Source organism: Pan paniscus, chromosome 21 (genome assembly GCF_029289425.2).
Source record: "Pan paniscus chromosome 21, NHGRI_mPanPan1-v2.0_pri, whole genome shotgun sequence".
Taxonomy (NCBI): domain Eukaryota; kingdom Metazoa; phylum Chordata; class Mammalia; order Primates; family Hominidae; genus Pan; species Pan paniscus.
The window spans coordinates 67,658,158-67,683,090 of record NC_073270.2 but is presented as its reverse complement, the minus strand read 5'-3'; the positions used below and the strand labels follow the sequence as shown (position 1 = coordinate 67,683,090).

Sequence of the window (24,933 nt, the reverse complement as noted above, 5' to 3'; positions counted from 1 at the left end):
GAGGGCACCCTCCTGGTGGAGCAGCCGTGCCTGAAGCTCCTGGCCCCTTGGATTTTGTGGCCCCTCACATCCTCTGTGGCGTCTGTCTCTGCTTACATGGCCAGGTGGGTCCTGGTGTTGTCTGCTGTTTTAGCGAGGGCCTGTCTGACGCTTCTCCACTCGCTCCCGTCCTTCTGAGGAGGGAGCATGGCGCTCTCTGCGTCCATTCCCTTGCAGACTTCTGAGTGAAGTTTATACAAAGAGTCTACTCTAAATCATGCAAGTTTAATAAAGGTTCACAAAGAAGGCCTTAGCTGATAAATCTGGTTTAGAATTTTCTTATTAACCTTCCCCCAGCCATAATGACTTTTAAATTTAATTTTTTCAGATTTTCCGACACAAGGAAAGCCTCTCAGGCCCCTTGGGATGAAAAGGCAGGTATTTGGGAAAGGAGAAATTTTAAGAGCATCGGAATGGAATTCGTTGCTGAGACTGTAATCTAGAATTCAACTGTGCACCCATCCCGAGAGGTAGGAGGATTTTGTCTTATGAGGGCCTTCCAGCACAATCCCAGCTCTGAGGCAGAAACCGTGAGCTTCTCAGGGGAAGGTCACCATTGGCAAGAGGAGGATTTGGGCAGGAACCCTGCAGCACAGCCGGTGTTTCAGGAAAAACCCACCCAGCTGTTCCCTTATGATGTCAGTGGGCGGTCAGGGCCGAGAGGGCCAGGCCCCATCCACACAATGTCCAGCAAGACCCTGGGGCCTCCAAGGCACCTACGCTGGGGCCACGGTTGTCCTGTCTTCAGGGAGAAGTCCCGCATCTGCCACACGGCAAGCGGCCACGTGGGAGGCGGCGGGAGGGAAGTTCTGTTCCCCACAGCAGGGTGGTCCCCTGTGTGTCACAGGGAGGAGGGACCCCGTTCTTCAGGAGGCTGTGGGGTCGGATGGGCTGGCACAGTCAGGGCACTCGGTGCAGCACCTGGTACAGGGTTGGTGCCCACCTGCTGCTGCAATGACCAGGGCTAAGGGGTGGATTTCTGTGCCTGCCGAGATGCCGAGAGACCAGGGGGACATGGTGTGGACGAAGCTGACTTCTGGCTGGTGGGCGTGAGGACTCCAGCCCAGGCAGGTGTTTCATCAAGAAAGAAGGGGGCCAGGGGAGAGAAGGAAGAGGGAGAAGCTGCCGGAGAGTCCCCAGGGAGAGTACAGGGCACACCCTGTCCCACATCCCACCAGTTCCCAGGAACTGTCTGGTGATCCCCATGCTCCACGACCATGAACTCCAGGTACCCAGAGGACTGGGAGCCCCACGAGAGAGCCGCAGCCCCTGACACGCCTGCGCCCCTTCCAGTGAGTTGCTGCCGTGCTGATCCTCATGCCCCTAACATCCAATCCCCGGTGGAGGCCCCGATGACGGCTCCCGCCAGCTCGGTGTGGGTGGGGCTACGGGCCCTGCAGCCCACACTCTCAGGACTGGCTGCTGTCCCCCGCGGGGGCAAGCCCACAGGACGCCGGCTTGGGGGAAGTCCCAGGGGCGGCCACTCAGATGCCTCCAAAGCACCAAGAGAAGCCACATTTGCAAGAGCAGAAACGCAAAACAGCTGGCAGCGGGCAGGAGCAGAGAGGAGAAGCTTGCAGGCCCTCGCAAGGAGACAGGCCTGTCTCAGAGAGGGGGCACCTTGGGCTCATGCTGGTGACAACCCCAGGGAAACAGAATGACAGCATTTTGGGAGCAGGAGGCAGAGGGGATTATATTATTGCTCCCATTTTGCAGGTGACGAAACTGAGGCTCCAGGAGGCAACCTGCCCGAGGTCACCAGTGGTGGGGAAGGGTCGCTGAGGCTGCACTGGCCCCCTGGGGGCTGCCTCTCGGCCCCACTCCCTGCTTGTCTTGAGAGGTCACCTTCACGGTTTTTATTTGGAACGGGGAATTATACATCCGCGAATGAATAACAATTGCTCATGGTAGAAAAATGGGAAAAACCAAAATCCACAGAAATAAAATATGTACATTTACACTTTTTTTTTTTTTTTTGCGATGGAGTCTCTTCTGCTGCCCAGGCTGGAGTGGAATTGCTCGATCTTGGCTCACTGCAACCTCCACTTCCTGTATTCAAGCAATTCTTCTGCCTCAGCCTCGTGAGTAGCTGGGATTACAAGCACCCGCCATCATGCCCAGCTAATTTTTGTATTTTTGTAGAGACGGGGTTTCACCATGTTGGCCAGGCTGGTCTTGAACTCCTGACCTCAGGTGATCCACCCGCCTCGGCCTCCCAAAGTGCTGGGATTACAGGCGTGAGCCACCGTGCCTGGCCTTACAGATTTTAAATATGTAGATTCACCTCTGAGGAGCAGGGGCTGTGACTGCTTTGGTTTTCTCTGTAGCTGCCCTGTACCCTGGCATAGGGAGTGCCCAGTGCGGGGTGAAATAATGAATGAATGAATGAATGTGCAAACGTAATGAACAAGGCCTGGCACGTGGCACACGAAGTTTCCTAAGATATTTAGTTTTTTAATTCAATGCTAATACTGTGTGTCTTTTTGTTTTTTTTTTTTTGAGACAGTCTTGCTCTGTTGCCCAGGCTGGAGTTTAGTGGCATCACACCTCACTGCAGCCTCGAACTCCTGGGCTCAAGTGATCCTCCTGCCTCGGCCTCCCACGTAGCTGGAGCTACAGGCCTGTGCCACCTCTGCCATGTGTGGTGTGAGATTTTTAATCAGCTCTCTGAGACAGGTGGTGACAAGGTGCTGACCTCATACTTAGACGTCTGCGATGCTAGAATCTTCCTCCTTCAAATATTCCCAAAACGACACCTATGTAGCCTCTGCTATAGGTGAAGTCAGGGCTCGACAACAACCCTGTGGCCTGAATCTTTGTTTTTGTAAATAAAGTTTTATTGGGACATGGCCACACCCACTCGCTTCTGTTTTGTCTGTGGTTGTTTTTGTCCTACAATGGTGGAGTTTCGGAGTTGCCACGGAGACTTTCCGGCAGCCAAAGCGCAAACATTTACTCTCCAGACCATTCAAGAAAAGGTGTGCCTGCCCCTGTGTCAACGGCCGCTCATTTGCCTGCAAATCCCTGGGAAGGTGGGGCCCCGCACGCTCCTCTGTGGATCTGCCCTTGCACTCCTGGAACGAGCACGGGAGCGGTTCTGCGGGGTGGTGACCGCGTGCCCCAGGGCATGGCTGGCATTTAGGGCACTGCCCATAGACCCCGGGTCTCCGTGGCTGGTGAAGGGCAGAGTGAGGCTGCTTCTCCTGGAATGGAGGCCCCGGGGGTCCTGGTTTCAGAGGCCCCGGCTTGACCTTTTCTGCCTCTGCATTGTTCATCCGTTTGTGCTGCCTGCCCTGCTCTGAAAACGGCCATCCACGATGCCTCCACGCCTGCCAAGGACCTGCCTTTCACCACTCTGGAACTCCAAGGACTGAACACGTCAATGGTTTGAATTTCCATCAGTTGCTGGAAGCCAGAAGGTGCCCCCGGCGCCAGGCTGCTCCTCAGGTGTGACACGCAGGACTGCATCTTGGTGATTTGCTGCTGTACTTAATTTTTGTCTGTCCCTCCCACATCCTGTTTCCTGGCAACTAGACTAGTGGTGGTGAGTCAATATCTCATAAAGATGAGCCACGGCCGACTGCGAACTTTGCTTCCACCTCTGACGGACAGTAGTGCCACTGAGGCCCAGCTTTGTCTCCTGGAAGGCTCAGGACCTCCTTTTGCCTCTTCCCACGGAGCAGGTCTGAATGAGCAGAAATGGGACTCTGCTGCTGCCCTCGTCACCCCAACCCCACGGGCCAGCGTAGGATCGATGCTTTCACTGAGCTGCCGCTTGCTCAGAAGCGTCCGGCTGGTCCTAATGAGGCCTTGATGTTCCCAGCCACCCGGCGTTGGGTGCTGCTTCTCCCGGCTGGAGCCCGGTGTGGACAAGGGCATCTAATTGGAGGGAAGTGCCCAAGCCTGGTGCTCTTGCCCAGCGGAGCTCAGCAGATCCATCACTGTAACTAGCACAGCTGAGCGCCGGCCCTGACGGCTCCTATCTGGCTGGGGTGTGGTCTGCTGTGCCCCCCGACGGGGCTGGGAGCCACCTGGGGACACAGCCAGCTGCAGTTCTCTGTTCTGTGATTGCTTGCATTGAAAAATTGATAGCGTAAACCTACAAACCACAGCTCCTTTGGACATTACAACGTCATTGCTTTTTGCAATTCTGTGTTCTATTCAGTAAAACAATGATGATTTCTGCTGAGTTCTGAGTTCACAAATCAGAATTGTCGGATCTGTGGCTCTTGTGACCAGAAGGAAGTTGCAGGCCCAGGCCCTGCCCCTGCCCCTGCCCCTGCCCCTGCCCCTGCCCCTGCTCCTGCTCCTGCCCCTGCCCCTGCTCCTGCTCCTGCCCCTGCCCCTGCCCCTGCTCCTGCTCCTGCCCCTGCCCCTGCCCCTGCCCCTGCTCCTCCTGCTCCTGCTCCTGCTCCTGCTCACTGCAACACCCGCTTGAGCGAAAGGACCAGTCATTTAGCTAAAAATTAACTTGAAACCCCTTTTTGGGCTTTTGGGTCCATAGACCAGGTTGGCTTGCTCCCTTCCCAGAAAGGACAGAGAGGTTGACCCATCTTCTTACCCGGGATTGGAGCACAACTTCAGGCAGCTCCTGTCAGCAGCTTGTCTGTGCCAGGGTGAAGGACACAATTGCTATCAATCGGCATTATTAATCATACAACAGCCACGATGGCCATATTGTTGCTGTTTTACTCATTGGTCTTTCTTTGAGTCAGGTACGCTGCCAAGGGACTGATATCTGGGAACATTCGGTCCTCACACACCCATCAGGCAGGAACAGATGAGGAAAGGGAGGCAACTTGCCCAAGGTCAGCAGCTGGTCAGTTGTGGAGCCAGGCTTGAAGCTGGGGAGTCTGGCCCAGCGCCCACCCCCAACCCCTGGGCCCCATCTCTCCCGTGCAGCTTGGACAGGCGGGTCCAAGGAGGCCTGAGAGACTGGCGGGAGCACCGTGGCTGGGAGGACTAAGTCTTGACCCCCAGGCTGAGGGACCTCAAGTTTCTGTGTGTCCCTGCCTTGGGCTTGTCCTTTCCAGTCCGCCGTTCCCACACGTCTCTGGGCCTGTGTCCTGTTGGTCCCTGCCCCAGGGTGGGCCCAGACTTGGCCTCTCAGAAGCGCCCCCTCTGCAGCCGTCTCTGGGAAGCCATCCCTGGTGGGAGGAGCAAGGAGGCGGGAGGTGATGTCGGGCGGGTGGGAGCTCCTGGTCCCTGCGGCTGCCACCTCTGTGCTCGGAAAAGTTGGCTCCAATTAATTATTTATGGCCGAGGCTTGCACTGCGCACCCAAGCATAATTAAGGGCACTGAGTCCATTCTAATTTTAAGATGCCAAATTCCTGTGCTCAGGAACTCACGCTGAATCGTAATTTCTCCCTTCTTCTGCAGAAGTCAGGGACTCACAGGGCTTGGCCAGAGTGGGCACGTAGCCAGGCTTGAGGGGCTGGGGATCTGTGGGTGAGAGCTGCCCTGGGTCAGCCCAGCCAGTCCCCCCGCTGAGGCTGGCCAGTAGCCTGTCTACCCTGCAGAGCTGGGGCTGCCCTTCTTCCTGGCCAGGAGGGTCACTTCCGAGGAGGGACCGCAGGCAGCATCCTCGGGTGGCTTGGGGAGGGAACTTCCAGAAGGACCTCAAAAACATGGGGGCCACAGACCCACAGACCCCAGGGCTCCTAAGTTCAGCTGACACCCTGCCTCTGGCAAAACCATTTTTAACCCCTTTCAGAGAAAAATCTGTATTTCCACATCAACTGTGATAACCAGGCACTGGCTGAGCTGGGCACGTCCTAAACGCTGGGGACCCACTCATCCTGCCCTCAGAGACCCTGTGGGGAAACCACCACGACTCCCTTCCCTCTTTATTCAAAAAATATTTAACCTGGGCTGTGTGCGGTGGCTCACACCTGTAATCCCAGCAGTTTGGGAGGCCGAGGTGGGCGGATCACGAGGTCAGGAGATCAAGACCATCCTGGCTAACACAGTGAAACCCCATCTCTACTAAGAATACAAAAAATTAGCTGGGCGTGGTGGCAGGCGCCTGTAGTTCCAGCTACTCGGGAGGCTGAGGCAGGAGAATGGCGTGAACCCAGGAGGCGGAGCTTGCAGTGAGCCGAGACCACGCCACTGCACTCCAGCCTGGGCGACAGAGCGAGACTCCGTCTCAAAAAAGAAAAAAATTAACCTGATTTTATTCATGCTTGCTTGGGACGGAGAATAGATCATTCACGAAAGACATACAGTAAAAACAAAATATGTCTTATCATGTATGCATTTTAAACTACAACAATGATATACCACCTCCCTCTTCTTTTCTTTTTTTTTTTTTTTGAGACAGGCTAGCGTGCAATGGTGCAATCTTGGTTCACTGCACCCTCCACCTCCCAGGTTCAAGCAATTCTCTGCCTCAGCCTCCTGAGTAGCTGGGATTACAGGTGCGCACCACCACACCCGGCTAATTTTTTTTGTTTAATATATATTTTTAGTAGAGATGGGGTTTCACATCTTGGCCAGGCTGGTCTTGAACTCCGGACCTCGTGATCCACCCACCTTGGCCTCCCAAAGTGCTGGGATTACAGGCTTGAGCCACTGCGCCCGGCCCTCCCTCTTCTTTTAACAGCTGGGGAAACTGGGCTGAGAAGGTTTTGGTGACATTGTTGTAAGCCCCTCACCTATGAAAGACCGAGACGGGACAGGACTCCAGGTCTGTTAAAGCTGGAACCTTGTCTGCTCGCCACCCAGCTCCATGCCCCTGGGATGGGGGTCTGGGCACCACCCATGGCATTTTTAGAGCAGATTTATATTGCTGAAGTCTTAAACTTTCACATAGATCAGCAGTGCTCCCGACGACACCTTGAGGTGGGATTAATTCTAGGTGGAAAGCGGGGATAAAATCCTGCTGCTCAGAGAGGTCCAGCTCTCCGGCCTTGGCTACACAGCTGGCAGGGACCAAGAGTGGGGCCAGGGCTGGGCTTCCTGACTCCAGGGGACACCCCCTCCATGAGCATGTGCGTGGATGGGGTGGGGGTGGCCTGGAGGAAGGCCTGTGATGCCAGATCTCCAGGGTCACTCTGTGCTGTCTGGACCTGTCCCTGAGAACTTCACTGCAGGACCCATGGGTGTTAATAGGAGGCTTTGGGGCAGGGTCTGAAGCTTGTGTCCTCTGTGGCCACCAGCTTCTAGCGCAGCAGACCCCATGCTCACCTGCTGGAGGGAGTGCTGAGGGCCGAGGGTCCCCACTCAGCCTCACGTGGGCAGTGCAGCCGCGCTCAGAGCCAGTGAAGGGAAAATAACTTTTAATTAACATTTAGGACTCAGAATCGGATCATGCAAATCCCCTACATCTCTGTAGCTTCTGCTGATTGTTCTTGATTAGGCTTGGTAAAAATAGCCTGGCGGCATGTGCGGCAGTGTGGCCAGCCTTCGCCATCCTGCTGGCCCCTCTGCCCGCTCTGTCCCACGGTGAGGCATGGACAGTGTCCTGGGGCTCCTGCCTGTCACCCATCTCTAGGAGGACACACCAAGGGCCATCCTAACCCCGAGTATTTATGGACACCCCTTCTCCAGGACCATGCAACCCAGTCACCTGGAAAAGCCACCGCAGGGTGGAGGGAACCCTCCCTGCCAGGGTCATCTGTCCATCGTCCACCCACTAGCATGTCACCCCGCCGGCCTGACCAAAGCAGCGGACTGCAGATCCTCTCCCGGACTGTGTTAGACTGGGAGGTGCCGCAGACACTGGCTGAGAAGCATCTAGACATACCTGCGTACTCCTCAAGAGATGCCGTTCCCCTGCCCCGTGATCTGGGGTCTGGGACCTGCCTGAGGCCCCCTGGAACCAAGGATGGACAATGGCCCATCTCTGGGAGGCGCACGAGGCTGCAGTAGCCTGTGCTTAGCCATTGGAAAAGCACAGAGACGCCTCTCTTTAATAAATGCCATGGGGACCCTCTGCCCCAGTCCCAGGAGGAGCAGCCCCAGGGTGGTGTGGCCGGTCAGCAGTTGCGGTGAGGGTAGCTCAGTGCCAAGGGCTGCTTAGTGCTGGTCAGCGGGGGTGGCTGGTCAGTGCTGGTGGCTAGTCAGTCCTCATGGCTGGTCAGTGTTGGTTAGTGCTGGTCAGTGCTGGTGGCTGGTCATTTCTGGTCAGCGCTGGTGGCTGATCAGTGCTGGTCAGTGCTTATGCTGGTCAGTGCTTGTGGCTGGTCCACTAGGTCTAGAGGGCCTCTGCCTTGGCCTCCCAGAGTCTTGGGATGGGGACCAGAGACGAGGGGTAGGGCTTGCAATGGAATGATGGGATTCTCTGAATTTTGGGATTTAGGACCACAATGCCCCTTGTTTATCTTCTGCCCCCCAACGTCTCAGAGAATCAGGCCATCCCCACCTTTCGTTCATGGGGACACAGAGGCAGGAATTCTCCCCTGCAATGTGCTTTAAGTTGCCTTGAGTCAAATGCAGAATTCTGTGGGGGGCTCAGTGTGACTCCCTGGGCTGGCCGTTTTTCAGAGCATGTGCAGGTCAGGGACATCCTGCCGGTTCTCCATCTTCCTTCACAGGGATGCCGGCTCCGAGAAAGGCAGAGACACCTGCTCCACACAATTTGGGTCACCTTCTCCCCTCCCTCCCTGCCATCACTTCCTTTTCTTTCTCGGAGTCAGGGAGGAAGGACAGCTAGGGCTGCCCAGCCAGCTGTGTGGGTGCAGCCCTGCTGCGCTCTTGGGCCTGGACGTTATTATTCTTCAGGGCCCTGGGGTTAGCAGCTGCTTCCCCTATGTCCAGACTCCCCGGCAGCCTGGCCCTGAGCTTTTCCTGACCATTGCTCACTGGCCGGAAGAGAGCAAATAGAGACTGAAGCCAAGAGAGAGAAGCAGGTGTTTTCCAAACCATCTGAACGTCTTCCTGGCCAATTGTATGAGAGCTGTTGCATCCTGGGGCTGCACCTGGTTAAATGCTCCTCGGGCTCCTGGTTGCCCTGGCCGCTTGCTGCCTGGGACTCACTGCCAGGAGCCTGGGGGAGCGCCTAGAGCCCCCCTGCCCTGCTGCAGTGGGGCTGAGCTGGCTTCCTTCGCTGTGATCTGCCATCTTCCCACCAGATGGCGTTGTGTGCTCACAGCCACCTCCGCCTGGTGCAGCTGCGCCCCAGGCCTGGGATGCAGGACGCAGGAGGCCCAGATGCGGGACGGCCGCTGTGGCGAGGGGCTCTGGACTTAGTTGCCTTCTCAGCAAGCCGGCCCACCCACCGGGAGGAGCGTCTCCCTCCTGACCCCATCCCTTCCCCTCTCCCTCTTAGCCTCCCGGAGCCCAGAGTCCTCATCTGTCACTGGGTTGGTCGGGGTTGGCTGGGATCAGAGGCTAGCTCTGCACCCTGGCCGCACCCTGGCCGCACCCTGGTGCCCGAGGGGCAGCTCCACAGATGCAGCTGGTGTGCCACTGTCATTGCTATCATGACTGACACACAGCTCTGCGGGGGCCTAGGCCTGGGGGAGAAGGGGGTGATATGGTGGTAGGAGCAGAGAAGACCCTGAGATCCTGGCATCTCAGGGCCACGGCCACTCTGGGAGCCCTCGCTGACTCTCCCCTCTGCACGTCCCAGCCTGGTGCCTTCGACCTTTCTAGAGGGGCTCCCGGGGCTGGGCCACGTGCCCATGATGTCAGCACTGCCACGCGGGGCCCAAAATGACAGCCTGGGGACACCGTGTCACACCCCATGGACCCAGGGAATCACCACAAAGGGTCCTGGTTGGTAAGCAGGGCGACAGCCAAGGCCGGGACCTCCCCAGATCGCCGGGCAGCAGGGAAGTGGGGTCATCAAATGTCTATCGGCGCAGTGGCCTCTGCAGATTTCAAGGGAAGGGTCCCTCCTGGTGGTGCAGCTGCCCTGCTGGAATCCAGAGGAAGTGGGGGCTGCATGCCTTACAGCCCTGTCTCCACCGTGTTCCCACCAGAGAGAGTTTGGTCCCCTGTGAACTAGGGGCTCGGGGCTCACAGTGGACTTTCAACAACATTTAGTGAATGGTCACTCAGGCCCCAGGCAGCCGGTATGGGGCCCAGTCACAACCCCCTTTCTGCCGACAGCAGGCCACAGAGGGTCAGCCAAGTTCCACACACAGGGATGGACCCGCCATGCCAAGGCCCCATCTGGGCATCCCCCAAGCGGGTCCCACACGCAGGCCTCCCAAAGTGGCAGTGACATCAGCCCAGGCAGTACCAGTCAACTCCTCCAGACATCACAGAGATGCCTCCCAGGCGGCAACCGACCTCTGCCGCCGGTCCCCTCCCTGACTGAGCCCCGGCCTCTCTCCTACTGCGCACATCAGGAATGGAGCCACTCCACACAGCAGCCTCCGCTGCCCAGGGCCTTTCTTACACGCTATCTGCCAAGTGCCCGTCAGGCAGAGCCGCAGAGAGAGAGGAGGCTGTGCCACACGCCAGTGCATTCCTGCCCTGCACGGGCCATGCGTCACTGGGCAGCTTCGAGGGACTCACCGTGCTGGCGGTAAATTCTGGCGGGTTGTCATTCACATCTGTCACCGTGATGATGGCTGTGGCTGTGTTTGAGAGGCCATAGTTGAGATTTCCTTCCATATCTGTGGCCTGAACGATGACTGTGTACTGCTGAACTTTCTGGAAGGGAGACACCAGTTGAGAAAGAACAGAAAATCAGTTTGGGTTTTAATTGACAGGGCACTTATCAAAAGAAATCCGTTTACAGGAACGGAGTTCCTGGAACCGGTTCTCTTTCACTGGGGGCTGTGTGCTGGGCGCAGGGCCCTTTCCAAGCCTCCCGGTTGACACTGCCTGTCGGAGTAAGTTTCTCCTCCCCTTGCCATGCGTTAAGGTGCGGCATGAAGAGGTTTGCTTGTGTTTTCATCTCAGTGGCCCTGCCGTTGATAGGGGCAGATCACGTTTGGTGCCAAGATAGAAGGGAGGAGAACAGGGGAGCCCAGAGGGCACTGGGGTTGCATTCGGTCTAGAAAACCAAGCAGGGACAGTTTGCAAAGGGAGGGATGCCCCACAGACGCGGGTCAGGAGTGACTTCGTTTCTTGAGTGTTTAGCTTGTCCAGCTGAACTACAGGTCAGATATTCAAATGGGAAGAAAAGACAAACCCTTTCCCTTCTCTGTGCAGGTGCGGAGATGCAAGCATGCTTTCTGCTGGAAAAGCAGTCCTGACAGTTTACCGTGCAGGCGCAGGTGTGAGCTTTAAATGGCAAATAAGGCTGGCGGGATGAGTGCATTTTATTAGGCATTGAAGGAGTCTGATGGCCTTTCTCCTCAGGGCCCTTGCTGGGAGTCCATCAGTACCAAAATCCCCGAGCTGGCAGAGGTGGCTTTTCCACGCCTCTGTTCTGACCCAGAGGCCATGAACTTCTGAGGTGACAGCTGAGGACAGGCTTGTGGGCAGCTCCCTGCTGGGACCACAGCCCGCCTCTCACCAGTACCATTAGGGGAGGGGGATTCTGGGGACCAAAGCGAAAAGGGAACCTGTGAAATGCTCTCCAAGTGACTAACAATCCTGAGTCGTGCTTCTCTAAGAGGTTAAGGGAAAAGACCAGCTCCTAGCGTTGTGATTCAGTGAAACGTGCTCAAGTTCCATAAACTGGCTCCGTAAGGAATTACAAACAGCAGATGGTCACCAACCTTTTCTCTTTCCAACCATCATCCATCCATCCATCCATCCATCCACCCAGCCACCCACCCCCACATCCACCATCCCTCTATTCACCCATCCATCCATCCATCCACTCACCCACTCATCCACTATCCCTCTATTCACCCATCCATCCATCTATCCAACCACTCACCAACCCATCCACTATCCCTCTATCTGCCCCACACCCATCCATCCACCCACCTACTCACCCACCCACAATCCCTCTATTCATGCACCCATCCACCATCTCTCTATTCACCCACCCATCTATCCATCCACCCACCTACCATCCACCATCCCTCTACTCATCCGCCAATCCCTCTATCCCTCTATTCACCCACCCATCCATTTATCTATCCACCCACCCCTCCATCCACCATCCCTCTATTCACCCATCCATCCATTTATCCCTCTATTCACCCACCCATTCATTTATCCACCCACCCACCCAACCACCATCACTCTATTCACCCACCCATCCATCTATCCCTCTATTTACCCACCCATCCATCTATCCATCCACCCACCCCTCCATCCACCATCTCTCTATTCACATATCTATCCATCTATCCATCCACCCACCCACCCATCCACCATCCCTCTGCTCACCCATCCATCTATCCTTCTATTCACCCACCCATTCGTTTATCCACCCACCCACCCAACCACCATCCCTCTATTCACCCACCCGTCCATCTATCCCTCTATTCACCCACCCATCCATCTATCCATCCACCCACCCATCCAGCATCCCTCTACTCACCCATCCATCTATCTCTCTATTCACCCACCCATCCATCTATCCATCCACCCTCCCACCCACCCACCCATCCACCATCCCTCTACTCACCCATCCACCCATCTATCCCTCTATTCACCCACCCATCCATTTATCCATCCACTTACCTACCCATACACCATCCCTCCCTCCCTCTTTCTACCTTTCCATCCCTCTGTCTTTCTATTCCTTCCTCCTTCCCTCTAAGACCAGCCAGCCCCAAGCCAAACTGGCAGCTGATGAGAGATGGATGAATGAGCCCAGCCAAGGATGGAAGGGTTTTCCAGCTGAGCCTAGCCCAAATTGCCAATTTGTGGAATTGTGAGCTAAATAAATAGAAATAAATGGTGGTTGTTTTAGGCTGCTAAGTTTTGGGATCTTTTATTATGCAGCAAAAGCTCCCTGGCATACATCCAAACCCTCAACATGGCCACAGCACTCCATGTGTCATGGCTGCTAACCCCCTCTGTGGCCTCATCTTGAATCAAGCTCCCCAGCCCCTAGATGTCCCTTTCCCATGGAATTCTCTCCCAGCCCTCCAGCCCAGCATGCTCTCAGCTCAGCCTGCTCTTCATCCATGACTCATTCCTGGCTTGCACTTTTACATTTATTGTGTCCTCCCTTGATCATTGTCTGTAACCCTTGCCAACCTGAGCTCTGGGGGGCCATGGCTGTCTCATCCATCACCCACTGTGTCTCCAGGGTCAAACGTGGGCCCAACACAGAGTAGGTGCCCCATGACAGCAAGTTAATGTTGCCAATGATTGTGGTGGCAACAGAAGCTCTGAGGAATGACAGAGGGGCCTGGGTGCTCCATAAGGTGTCTGGACAGTCTGTGGACAGCTGTGAGTCACCAACGGGCTTTGAGTGCATCACAGGATCCAACTTATACATGACAGCAAGCGATGGCCTGTGGGCTGAATCTGCGCATCACTATTATTGTAAATAAAGTTTTATTGGCACATGGCTATGCTCTTTTATTGACACATTATCTATGGCTGCTTTCACACTCGCAAGGCAGAGCTGAGTATCTGCACAGAGACTGTATGCCCCACAAAACCTAAAATATGGACCACCTGGTACTTTATAGAAGACGTTTGCTGACCTTGGGCTCCAATATCAGGCAGTGTAAGCCACTGCCACCTGGACAGGCCTGAGAGCAAGGCCACAAGCATCTCAGGGAGGGAGAGCTGGGGATCCAGGGGAGGCTTCCAGGAAGAGGCAGTCACACTGCCTGAAGGTGACAGGGTGAACTGAGGGCAGGGCTGGGGGGTGCGGTTGGACCCGGGAGGTGGGAACACGGCAGCCAATCAGGGTCTGGGGTGTTCCACATGGCCTCCCACCCAGAACAGGGTGACTGTGGCTTGGTGACCAGGCCCAGCCTACATGGGGCCAGGGCTCAGTGCAGTGGGGCGCTGGCTCCTGGGCTCTCCAGCCCCAACATGTGCCTCATCATGCAGCCCTGGCTGTTGTTCTGAGAGATCTCCCTCAAGGAGGCAGGTGTCAGGGGCCTCTCGGAAGGGCAGGAAACTGCTTCTTGGCCCATGCCTGCGTGGTCCCTGCAGCAGATCAGTCACCTGGAGAAGGGGGGAGGACTGCAGCACTCAGAGTTCCTGCAGGGCCGGGGAGAGTGGGCGGCTCAGGCCCCCTGCAGGAGAGGGTTCCAGGGGGAGGCTGTGAGGCTCAGCAGGACAGGGAGGGGCCTGCAGGCTGCAGAGCCATCAGCAACCTTGGCCTCCTGTATTTGGCAGCCCCCTCTGTAAAATGGGACACGACTGTGTTCTGCTGACCACATAGCCGTGACCAGTTGCTGAGACAGTGAACAGGAACGTGCAGCCCAAACCAGGTTTTCATTATTTCTCTCCCACTGTTGGCTTTCTCCCCTCCCTCGTTACCCCAACATTTGCCCCACATGGCGCCCTGTCTGCACTGTGCACCCCACACCTCCTATCCCTGCCCCTCTGTGCTTGCGGGTGTGTTGTCCCTCTCCCTCCTTCCGCTGGTGAGACCCCACTCTTCCTTCCAAAATGAGCTCCCCTAGAGCCTCTGGAATTGATTTTGCTTCCCTCATTAACCCTGGAGGTGCAGCGTGACCCGGACAGCCACAACCCTGCCCACATCTGCTGTAGGCTGGACTCTCCTGGAAGACCCAGAATGCCATGAGGACTGAGTCCTGTCCAGCTTTGTGTCCAAAGTGCCAGACACAGACCTGGCACACAGTAGGTAATCGGTGTCTGTTGAGGGAACCAAGTTAATGAGTCGTGTCTAACAGAGCTGACATTTACCAAGATGAATAGAACTTGGAGTCAAGGAGATACAAAAAAAAACCAGAAATAGCTTACATTTACTTGGGTGCTATATCCTACTTTGATAATTTTCTCACAGTAGGTTAACCCTTACCTGCTCCCCTTCTTCCTTTCTCCCTCATCCATCTACCCATCCCCTTACCCATCCATCCATCCATCATTTACCCATCCATCATCTGCACATCCATCATGCATTATCCACCCATCCATCCATTCATAATCCATCCATCCACCTGTCCATCATCCATCATCCACCCATGCATCCATCATCCATCCATCCACTCACCCTTCCATCATCCATTTATCCATCCATCCATCCATCCGTCATCTATCCATCCATCATCCATCCATCCATCCACCCATCTACCATCCACCATCTGGTTACCCATCCATTATCCATCTATCCATCCATTCACTCACTCCTCCATCATCCATCTATCCATCCATCTATCCATCCATCATCCATCCATCCATCCACCCTTCTATCATCCACCATCTACTTACCCATCCATTATCCATCTATTCATCCATCATGTATCCATCCATCCACTCACCCATCCACCATCCGTCTATCCATCCATCCATTATCTATCCATCCATCATCCAACCATCCATCCACCCATCCATCATCTACCATCCACCATCCACTCACCCATCCATGACGCATAATCCATCCATGCATCCATCCATCCATCCATCCATCATCCATCTGTCTGTCCATCCATCCATCATCTATCCATCCGTCATCCAACTATCCACTCACTCATCCATCATTGATCCATCCACCCATCCATCATCCACCTATCCATCCATCCATCCACTAACTCATTCATCATCGATCCATCTACCCATCCATCATCCATCATCCACCATCCACTTACTCATCCATCATCCATCCATCCATCATCCATCCATCATCCATCCATCATCCACTCACTCATCCATCATCTATCCATCCATCCATCCATGCATCATCCATTCATCTATCACCCATCATCTACCCACCCATCCATCATCCATCATCCACCATCCACCCACCCATCCATCATCCATCATCCACCATCCACCATCCACTCATCCATCCATCCATCCATCCATCCATCCATCCATCCATCCATCCATCCATCCATGCTTTAGAGAGACCTCTCCTTATGTCAGGTGGATTACAACCAACCAATAAGGAAGCTGAGGTCCTCTCATCCATCCATGAGATAAGGAAACTGAGGGAGGTGAGAGAGGCTTCTATGGAAGTGCAAGGGGAGTTGGTTGAGGAAGGAAGGTGGGGGCTCACTAGAGGGAGGAGGGAGTGATAGCATGAGCTGCAGGCACAGCAGGGCTGGGGCAGGAGGTATGAGGTGCATGGTGCAGAACAGGGCATTGTTGGGGGCTAATGCGGAGGCCGTGAGGGAGGGGAGAAAGCCAACAATGGGGAGAGAAACAATAAAAACCCAGTTTTGGCTGCATGTTCCTGTTCACTATTTCAGTAACTGGTGTCACACTGCGTGGTCAGTGGAGCTCATGTTTCTTTACCATTTACAGAGGGGAAGACTGAGTCCAGTGAGGGCCAGGCAGTCCCATGACCTCCCCAGTTCTACACAGCTGACCAGGGCAGAGCGAGGGGACCGGTCAGGGTCCCTGACACTGTGTCAGTCTGCGCTTCAGGCCTTTGTTATGGATGGGACTCAGGCAGCACCAATGATGTCCATGGTGACATCAGCCCGATGCCCGCTGGGTCTCCTGAATGTGGGATGGACATCATAGAAACAGCAGAGCTGGCGCCACCCTTGACTGGCTGCTCTTGGCAACCTCAGGGTCAGGATCTGCCTTCTAACTGCAGACCAATGCGTGTCCAGACATTCGCTGGGCCTGAGGCCTTGGACTTCATGGTACTACCCATAGCAGAGGTCCCTTCCCCAAGGTTTCTGTGCCTCAGGATCCCAACAGAAAGAAAATGTGCCCTCCTGTTCATCAAGGCAGAGACCAGCCAGCCCACCTCTGGAAGCTTCCCCACCCTGGCCGTGTTCTCCTTCACCTGTGAGCACCCGGCCCTCCCTTGCAGCGGCTGGATGGAGCCTGAAGATTGGCTCTGCCTCTAGGTAGGATGCTGCAGAGATGGGCTGGGGACGGTGCCAGCAGCGGTGGACAGGCTTGCCAATGAGAACCCAAATGTCAGATACCCATACCACCTTGGCGAGGGGCCGGGATCCTGCCTGCGGAGTCTCATTTCATCCGTGACCCATCTGTGCGTACCAGCAGTGGCAGCGGCTCCGCGGGGATGTGGCTGCATCTCACTTCAGTCCCCGCTCCCCCAGGAAACGGAATCGGGTTTTCTGACAGGGCAGCAGGCAGCCTCGCTGTGGACACTCTTCATTTCTCACCCAAGTTTCTCTTGTTCTTTACAAATCCGGTTTTCTTCCCCCTCCCAGGACAGATTTGGAAATCGAAGCTGCAGGGGGCTCTCAGCAGCCTCTTTCCTGGGCGTGATGTCCCCCCACTGCCTGCCTGCACTGGCCCCCCTCGGCCACCCATCCTGCAGCGTAGGGTCCCCAGGCTGCTCTCAGCTACATGTTTATTTGGCCGTGGTTGCCTCCTCCCGCAGCATGGCACCGCCAGAAGGACCAGACTGGAAAACAGGAGACTGACACAGGCCGGCAGGAAAGGGAGGGATCCAAGCGGAGAAGAATGTCAGCCTGCAGAGAAACCGCTGTCACAGACTTGCGGCATGACATCATTCTCCAAGTCTCCATTTCTTCAGTCATCGAATCAGAGCCGGTTCATGGAAGCCACCCCTGGCTGTGGTGCTTTCAATGTATAGGAAAGAAATGTATTCTTTTCTATATATTGAAAATAAATCAAGCATTGTAGAAACCTAGACATGTACAGTGTATTGTATGTGTGTGTGCATGTGTGTATGCGTGCTTGTGCACGAGTATGCATGCCTCTGTGTGCGTGTATACACACGTGTATGTGTGCACCTCTGTATGCATGTAAACCCACATGTGCATGGATATGCATGCGTGTGTTGTGTCTGTGTGTGTGCAGCTGACTGCCACTAGAGGGCAGCTGGGTCTTGATTTCGAGAGGCAGGGCAGGGGTGTCTCCTGGCTGGGTAGGGGCAGGAAGCTAGACCCGCAGGAAGGAAGAAATCTCCCGGGGGACCCCCGGAAGCAGCCAGTGGCCTTCCCGTTGGCAGGGCTTCTGAAGTCCAGGCAGGGTTGGCCTGGCTCCCCTGGGAGCACTGGGGAGGTGGGGTCAGGCTCCTGACCTCATCACTGTCCCCATCTCCCCCTTTTCTGGGATGTTATCTGGGGTGAGAGGGTGGGTGGGCAGGACCCAGGCATGTGCTCATGAGGCGGTCATGGGAGCTCCTGCAAACAGATCTCCCTGCAGACGTGGCTGGTCTGCACGTAGCAGGCCTGGGCTGGCTTGGCTGGAGGTTTCGACATATTTATCTAAAAGGCTTACATTGGGCTGCTCCCTTTGCCCTCAAGTGCATTTCATTCCTGTGAGGCGGGCAAGGGGAGCCCCACGTTAACCACAGGGCAGGGCCCTGTTCTCAGAAGTGTCTGGCACCTCCTCCCGGTACCCCAACAGGCCTCGCTGTGTGCAGTCTTCCAAGGGCCTGTGTGGCACAGGGGCACGGCGCCCTCCCACTTTGCAGAAGATGAAGGCCTGGGACTTCCCTGAGGTCAGGGGCTGGTGAGTGCTCTGGAGGCCAGCAAGTGTCTCCCAGCCCTCATAGGACAAACAGATGACCCAGGACTCAGCTCTGGACCAGCGTCCCAGCGTCCTCTCTCCATAGCTGACATGTGCAGCCTCTGCTCCCCACGTCAACCCTCGATGGAGGTGTCTGGGCGGGCAGCGGGAGTCCTGCACAGCCGGGTGTGCCCTGCTGGATGCATGCTCGTGTCCTGGGCTGGGGCCCCTACCTTTCCTGCTTCTGCTGGGTGCAGAGAATTCATTAAAAAGTGATTTGGCCATTTTCAAGTCGAAGAGGAGGGAAGAAAACCACAGTGGGCCATCCCTGGGGTTTTTGCTCACCTCCCCATAGCTCAGCATGTAAATTTTGCAGAACAGCCATCAATAATGCAGGCGGCCGGCCTGCCCTAGAAAGGCATCAAAGCTTCCTGAGTCGAGCATGCCCTGCCCATACCCAGCATCGGCTGGTCGGCTGCACAGCCAATGAGGCACCCTGGCAGGAGCCACACCTGGAACTCAGATCCTGAAGTTCTCCTGGATGCTGCCCCCACCCCAGCCACCATCTAGGGATGGTCTCATCTGCCAGGCTGCAAGCACGCCTCCCCCACCTGCTCCGGGCTCTCTGCACCTAGAGGCGGTACATATGGGGGTATAAAAGGAGTCCCAAGGCCCTGCAGCCCAGGCTTGCAGATGTCCTGCATCCCTTCCTTCTGGGTGAGCCGGAGCCAGTCCCAGCACGACGGCGGCTGCTGCTCTGGGAGCTTCTCCAGCTCCTCTCAGGTCAGCGCTGTTCCCACTGCTTCCTCCTGGACCACACACTCCCCAAGGGCCTTCCCAGCTGTCACTGCTGGAACCTCCATCCCCTTGGAAGCTGCGAGATGGAGCAGACAGAGATCCGGGTCCTGCTCTGCGTCTCCTCCTCAGGCTGCACAGCACCTGGGGTCTGTCCGGAGCCTGAGAATGTGACTCTGGCATGAAGATCAGATGCTGTGGGAGGAGGGAGTGCAGGCACCACGGAAAACAGGCTGGCAGGTCCTCACAAGTCAAGAGTCACCACGGGGCCTGGCAGCTCCGCTCCTGGGTATGTATCCAAAAGAGCTCAAACCAGGGGTTCTGACAAACACTTACACGTCCTCGTTCAAAGCAGTGCCATTAACAGCAGCCAAAAGGGCCGAACAGCCAAGTGTCCATTGAGCGATGAATGGACAAAGAGAACGTGGTTGCCCCATGCAGCGGAATATTATTCAGCCATTAAGAGGCATGAAACGCAGACACGAACTACCACGGTGATGCTCGGTGAGAGATGCCAGACACGAAACGCCATGCATGGAATGAGCCCACTTACAGGAAATGTCCAGAATAGGCAAATCCGTAGAAGCAGAAAGAAGATTTGGGGCTGCCAGGGGCTGGGGGAGCTGGGGGTAAGGGAGTTGAGGAGAAATGGGATGGTTCTGGGGTGATGGAAGAGTCCCGGAGCTAAGTCAAGGTGATGGTTGCACAACCTCGTGACCACTGAAACCCGCTGAAGCGTACAGTTAAAGGGTGTGTTTGGTGGCGTGTGAGCTCCCTCTCAAGGCACAGGCACGAACGTGCTATGTGTCGGCTTCAGTCCCCGCTGCCTTGCAGGGGCCCGAGGGACTCAGCACCCTATGTCCACTCTAGCATGGATCACCGAGCTGGTGGGGTGGGGGCTGCCTCTGGCTGGCAGTCGTTCTGGCCAGATTCTGTGCTGGGCCTGCAGACTGACCCTTAGGCTATCAGAGAAGGGACTCTCCAGGCTGAAGGGACCTGGGGCCTACCCTATGCCTACTCTTAGCCCAGGGCTCCAGCCGGTGTCCCAACCCTGCACCTCCCGCTACAGGCTGAGTTCCTCTCCAGGAAGCCTTCCCCGCCCCCATCCCAGGGCCCTCTCCTTCCTCCAAACCCCTCAGCCCTTCGGGGCTGCTGCTGTTCTGGGAGGAGGCACTGTCTGGGTGGCACATTCCACCTGTCCAGGTGAATTTCCTGGGCACCCAGGAACTAGCAGCAGCCGCCCCTGAGGTGAGGTGCTCAGCCCTTCAGCCTTCAAATGCAGGTCTGGGGGTGCGGAGGGCTCCTTTCTGAGGTTCCCTCGCCTGGGGTGGGGAGGGGCTGAGCATGGAGCCCCTCGCTGGGTGCCCCCAGGCTATCACCGAGAGATCACCCCTGCTCAGGGGCATGGCCACACGGGGAGCCCCAAGGGGTGCCATCTTCCCTCCCTCCCTCCTGAACACCCTGCTCACCCCTTTAAACTCATGGACCATCCACTGCCACTGTCTCTCCCTCACCACTTCTGGCTCCGCAGACTTTGCCTCCTGCAGGATGAGGGGCTGAAAACCAGGGACCTGGCCCCTTAGCTGTCCGGGTTGCTGCGTGGAAGGAAGCGTGTTTCACTCAACCTTCTGCTCAGCTGCCCTTTGCACAGCCAGGACAGTGACGTGCAGCTGCCTCAGCTCTTGTGGGTTTTATGACCCCTTGGGGCCTCCGGTGTCCCTAGCTCTGGCCGTGTTCACTGGTGGCCCAGAGCCTCTGCACTGCGCCCCACGAGCCCAACTCCAGCAGACCCTCCCCTCTCACTCTATAGCCAGGTTTGCTTTCTGCTGTGCTGAGCTGGATCAAACCCAGAGAAAACACCAGCATTTCCCAGTTCCAGGCAGCAAGTCCCAGTTCCAGGCAGCGATTCCTCCCTCGGCCTGCTGTTGGGGGCAGGGGAGGCCACAAAGAAAGTCTCTGCTTCCTAAATCCACAAAACCCACCACATGGGGGTGGGGGGGTGGGGATGCTGGGACCCTCTCGCTTCCCCCTCTGTCTGTCTGTCTGTCTGTCTGTTTCTCTGTCTCTCACATTCTCTGCTGGGCACAGAGGGAAGAGGAGCTGCCAGGAATGACTGCTGGTGATTAGAAGAGTCTAGATGTCTGGGAGGAACAAGATGGAGGCAGGCAGGGGAGGTCCCGTCAGTCCAGCAGGCGCTGGGGGCTCCTCCCTGGGGCCTCTCTTGGCCCCCCACCCCTGGGTCATAGAGGAGAACACTTCCCTCTCCAGGGGCCGGGCAGTCACACCCGACTGTGGAGGGCCACGTGCCTGAGCTCTCCAGTGGCCTGGGGTTTCTGAGCCATAAGTTCCAGTGGCTCTTGGAGCCCTTGCCCTCCTTGGCTGATGCTCTGGGGAAGCTTTTCCCAAACTGGGCACTGTCAGCCCTGGGGCTGGGTCGTTCTCTGCTGTGGGGTGTCCTGGGCACTGAGGGGTGCTGAGCATTCCTGGCCTCCACCCATGCAATGCTGGTGGCGCCCCCCACCGAGCTGTGACAACCACAGGTACCACCACTTGCCCAGTGTCCCAAGAAAGACGTTGCCCTAGCTTGGAAGCATGGCTCTAGGGGAGGAGACCGACAGCAAATAGCAAAGAGTATCATATCAGCTGGGGACAGAGGCCGTGTAGAAAACACAGCAGGAGAGAGGGACAGGGCACTCAGTGCACTACATTAAACCGGGCGGCAGGCAGGGCTGTCTGCCAAGCAGACATGTGGCTATCGAGCTGTGGGGGTCTCGGGAGGAATGCTGTAGGCGGGGGGATCAGCCAGCGAGAAGGCCCTGGGGCAGGCGGGGTGGGCTTGGGGTGCCAGGGGAATGGGGCCGGGTTTGTTTCTCATTTCTGGGTGAGACAGGAAACCGTGGTGGGGTTTGAGAAGACAAGAGCTCAGATTGGTGTTTGAACAGGATCGCTGGGCTTCCGGGCGTGGACAGAGCAGGAGATGCGCAGAGGCTGGGGCATGTGCTCCGTGGTCTGAGTGGCTTCCGTCGGGTGTGGGGGAGACAGTGGACATAAAAGAGAAGGAAAGGCACCTGCAGGGCCGGCCGGGTGACTTCTCAGAAGATAGGAAGGGGCGGGGGGCTGGGGCGGCCCACGCCACCTGGGGTGCTGGGAAACCCTCGGGAATATCCAGCCCTTCCGCAGACACGTTCCCTCTCCCATTCTCCTGAGACGCACGGGCCTTTTTGTCTTTCATTTTCTCACTTTTGATAGACCTAGAGGAAGTATTTCTCTACCGCAGGGAAAACAGCCGCACACAGTGACTCAGGGAGCACCCTGGGCCTGGCGTCGGAACCCCGGGAGGGAGGGGCTGCACCCCCCGGGCCAGGGGCTTCAGAGCCCTGGGTGGTCACTCCCTTAGCCCAGGCCTCCTGGTGCCTTGCAGGAAAGCAGGCCCGGTGACCAGAGGTCCTGAATCTTGAGAGAATCCAGAAGGCGGGATTTGAATAGAAATCTCTTGCTTCGATGTTGACCGAGTTAAAACAAGATTAATACAAACTGCACCTCTGTGGTGGGACCTGTCTCTGGGTTTGAGACCCTGGATCTGACCAACAAAGGGGCCGTGCTGCTGAGGGTGCAGCTGAAATCCCCGCTCCTTCCTCCTAAGTAACCTGGCTTTCACGTCACGGTGCCATCCTGGAGCGTGGCACCGCCCACGTGCAAATGGTCAACCACGCTGTGTGCCAATAAAGCCTCAGAACAAAGCCAGACACAGGCTTCTCGGCAAAAGGGACTGAGTCTGGCTGCTTCCTGTCAGGGTCTGGTCAAATGAGGTGGCTTAAAAACAGCAGTCCAGAAGGCCAGAGGTTCGAGGTGGAGGCGCGGGCAGGGTCCGGCTCCATCCAGGGGCTTGAGGGAGGACCCGTCCTGCCTCTTCCACCTCCTGGCGGCTCCAGGCACCCTTGGCTTGTAGCCTTATCATCTGGTCTCTGCCTCGGTCTCCATGCAGCCTTCTCCCCTGTGTCTCCCTCTGCCTCTGTAAGGATTTAGGGTCCACCCCAATGCAGATGATTTTATCTTCAGATCTTTACACCTGCAAAGGCCCCTTTTCCAGATAAGGTCACGCTGCCAGGGATCAGGGTGTGGACGTAGCTTTTCTGGGGACCATGATTAAACCCAGTCCAGATGCTGATTGGGCCAGGTCTGTGGCTGGGCCAGTGGCCCCCAGGGGACCTGGACTTCCGGCTGTGACGGGTTCTCACTCCTCCCCACCTGCAGTCCCCCACATGCCGCCCCCTCCTCTTCCTGCTCTCTGCCTGGTGCTGGCCCTTCTCAGATGGAGACGTTGGCCTCTGCTCCAGCTACAACCCCAGCTGCCTGGGCCCAGTTCCAAAGGCAGATGAACAGCAGTCGACTAATTGACCACTGGAGGCTCTGAGGCGGGAGTCTTGGCCGCTGCTGCCAGGTGGGGCCGTAATCCTGGCCACGGTTCATGTTGCGGCCGGCTCACGGGAGCGGCTCGCTGGGGAGCTGCACCATGAAATGGTTTATTTCTTCCGCAGCCACCGCTTCTGTCTCCTGCAGCCCTGCCCCGGACCACACTTGGCACTTTGGTTACGAAATGCCACGGCTGGAATGGAGCCTCCTCTCAGACTCCATGGCCATCGTCTCCCCTCCCTTCGCAGCGCAGCTTCCTGAGGCACGGAGATCACCCCGTGTGCACGTGGCCCCACGGTGGGAGAACTGCTCAGGGGCTGCAGGCTCATCCTCCAGTGGCGTCTGTGGACGGAGGAGCTGTCCTGACCCTGCTCTGCTGTGACCCCGCTCAGCATGGCTGACACTCATGCCCTGTGGCCGCAGGACCCCTACTGGCTGGTGGGTATAAGGGGCACTCAGCTTCCTCATCAGGGAGGGACCTCTTGGCGGGAAGTGGCCTGAGTTGGTCAGGGGTCACCTGGGCCATCCTGTGGCTCAGCCCCCTCCTCTGCCATCCAGGGTCCCCCATGAAACCAGGTCACCATTAGCACCGCTGTTCCTGCCCTCCTGGGGCCTGGGGGGCCCTCACTCTAACTCACTGGCACCTCTTCTCACCTTGCTGGGTGGCCACACCTGCCAGCTCTGGCCTTCGGAAACCTTGAGACAGCAGCGGTGGGCGCCAGCTCACGTGTGGCCCAACCTTCAGAGCATGCACTGCCCAGCGTGCCTGGGAACCTCATCCTGTGTGGGACCGCACCCAAACCCCGACCCTCTCTCTGCATCCGACCCTCACCCCCAAGGCCAGGGGTGGCGGCCTCTGCATCCTGGGGGTGACCTGCTGGCCTGGGGTCCTCTTGGGGCTGCTCAGTGCCCCACACTTGGGGGACACCATGGGACTCGGGAGCCGAGGCCTCTGTTTCGGAGGGAGGTGGAAGCCCCAAGATGACGGCTCCTTGGCTGGGTCCACCTTCTCACTGCTGTCCTTCCCTCTCTTCTCTTCTTTTGGGAGGGGGCGGAGGGGAGATCAAGAAGACTTCAGGGGCACAAATCTGGCCCGAGGTGGGTCAGCAGCAGATTTGTCTCAATTGCTAATATTTTTTTTCCTGCAAGACAACATAGCCATATTCGGTGTCTTCAAAACAGGGTTCCATGACAGTGATTCAAAACCCAGCCAGCGGGAAACGCTGAACCCCGCCTGCCCCAGGCTACTGCCCTCCCCAGGCAGATGCCTC

General features: G+C 56.7%; 1 protein-coding gene across 3 annotated transcripts in view; it reads right to left on the bottom strand.

Annotated features, from left to right (window-relative positions):
• The window catches only part of CDH4 (cadherin 4), a 712,793-nt gene that overhangs the window by 38,777 nt on the left and 649,083 nt on the right, over positions 1-24,933 (bottom strand). For all 3 annotated transcript variants that reach the window (XM_034947466.3, XM_034947467.3, XM_063601128.1), the window contains one exon: positions 10,508-10,645. In XM_034947466.3, the coding sequence (XP_034803357.1) occupies positions 10,508-10,645 (138 nt within the window). The remainder of the gene's footprint in view (positions 1-10,507; positions 10,646-24,933) is intronic.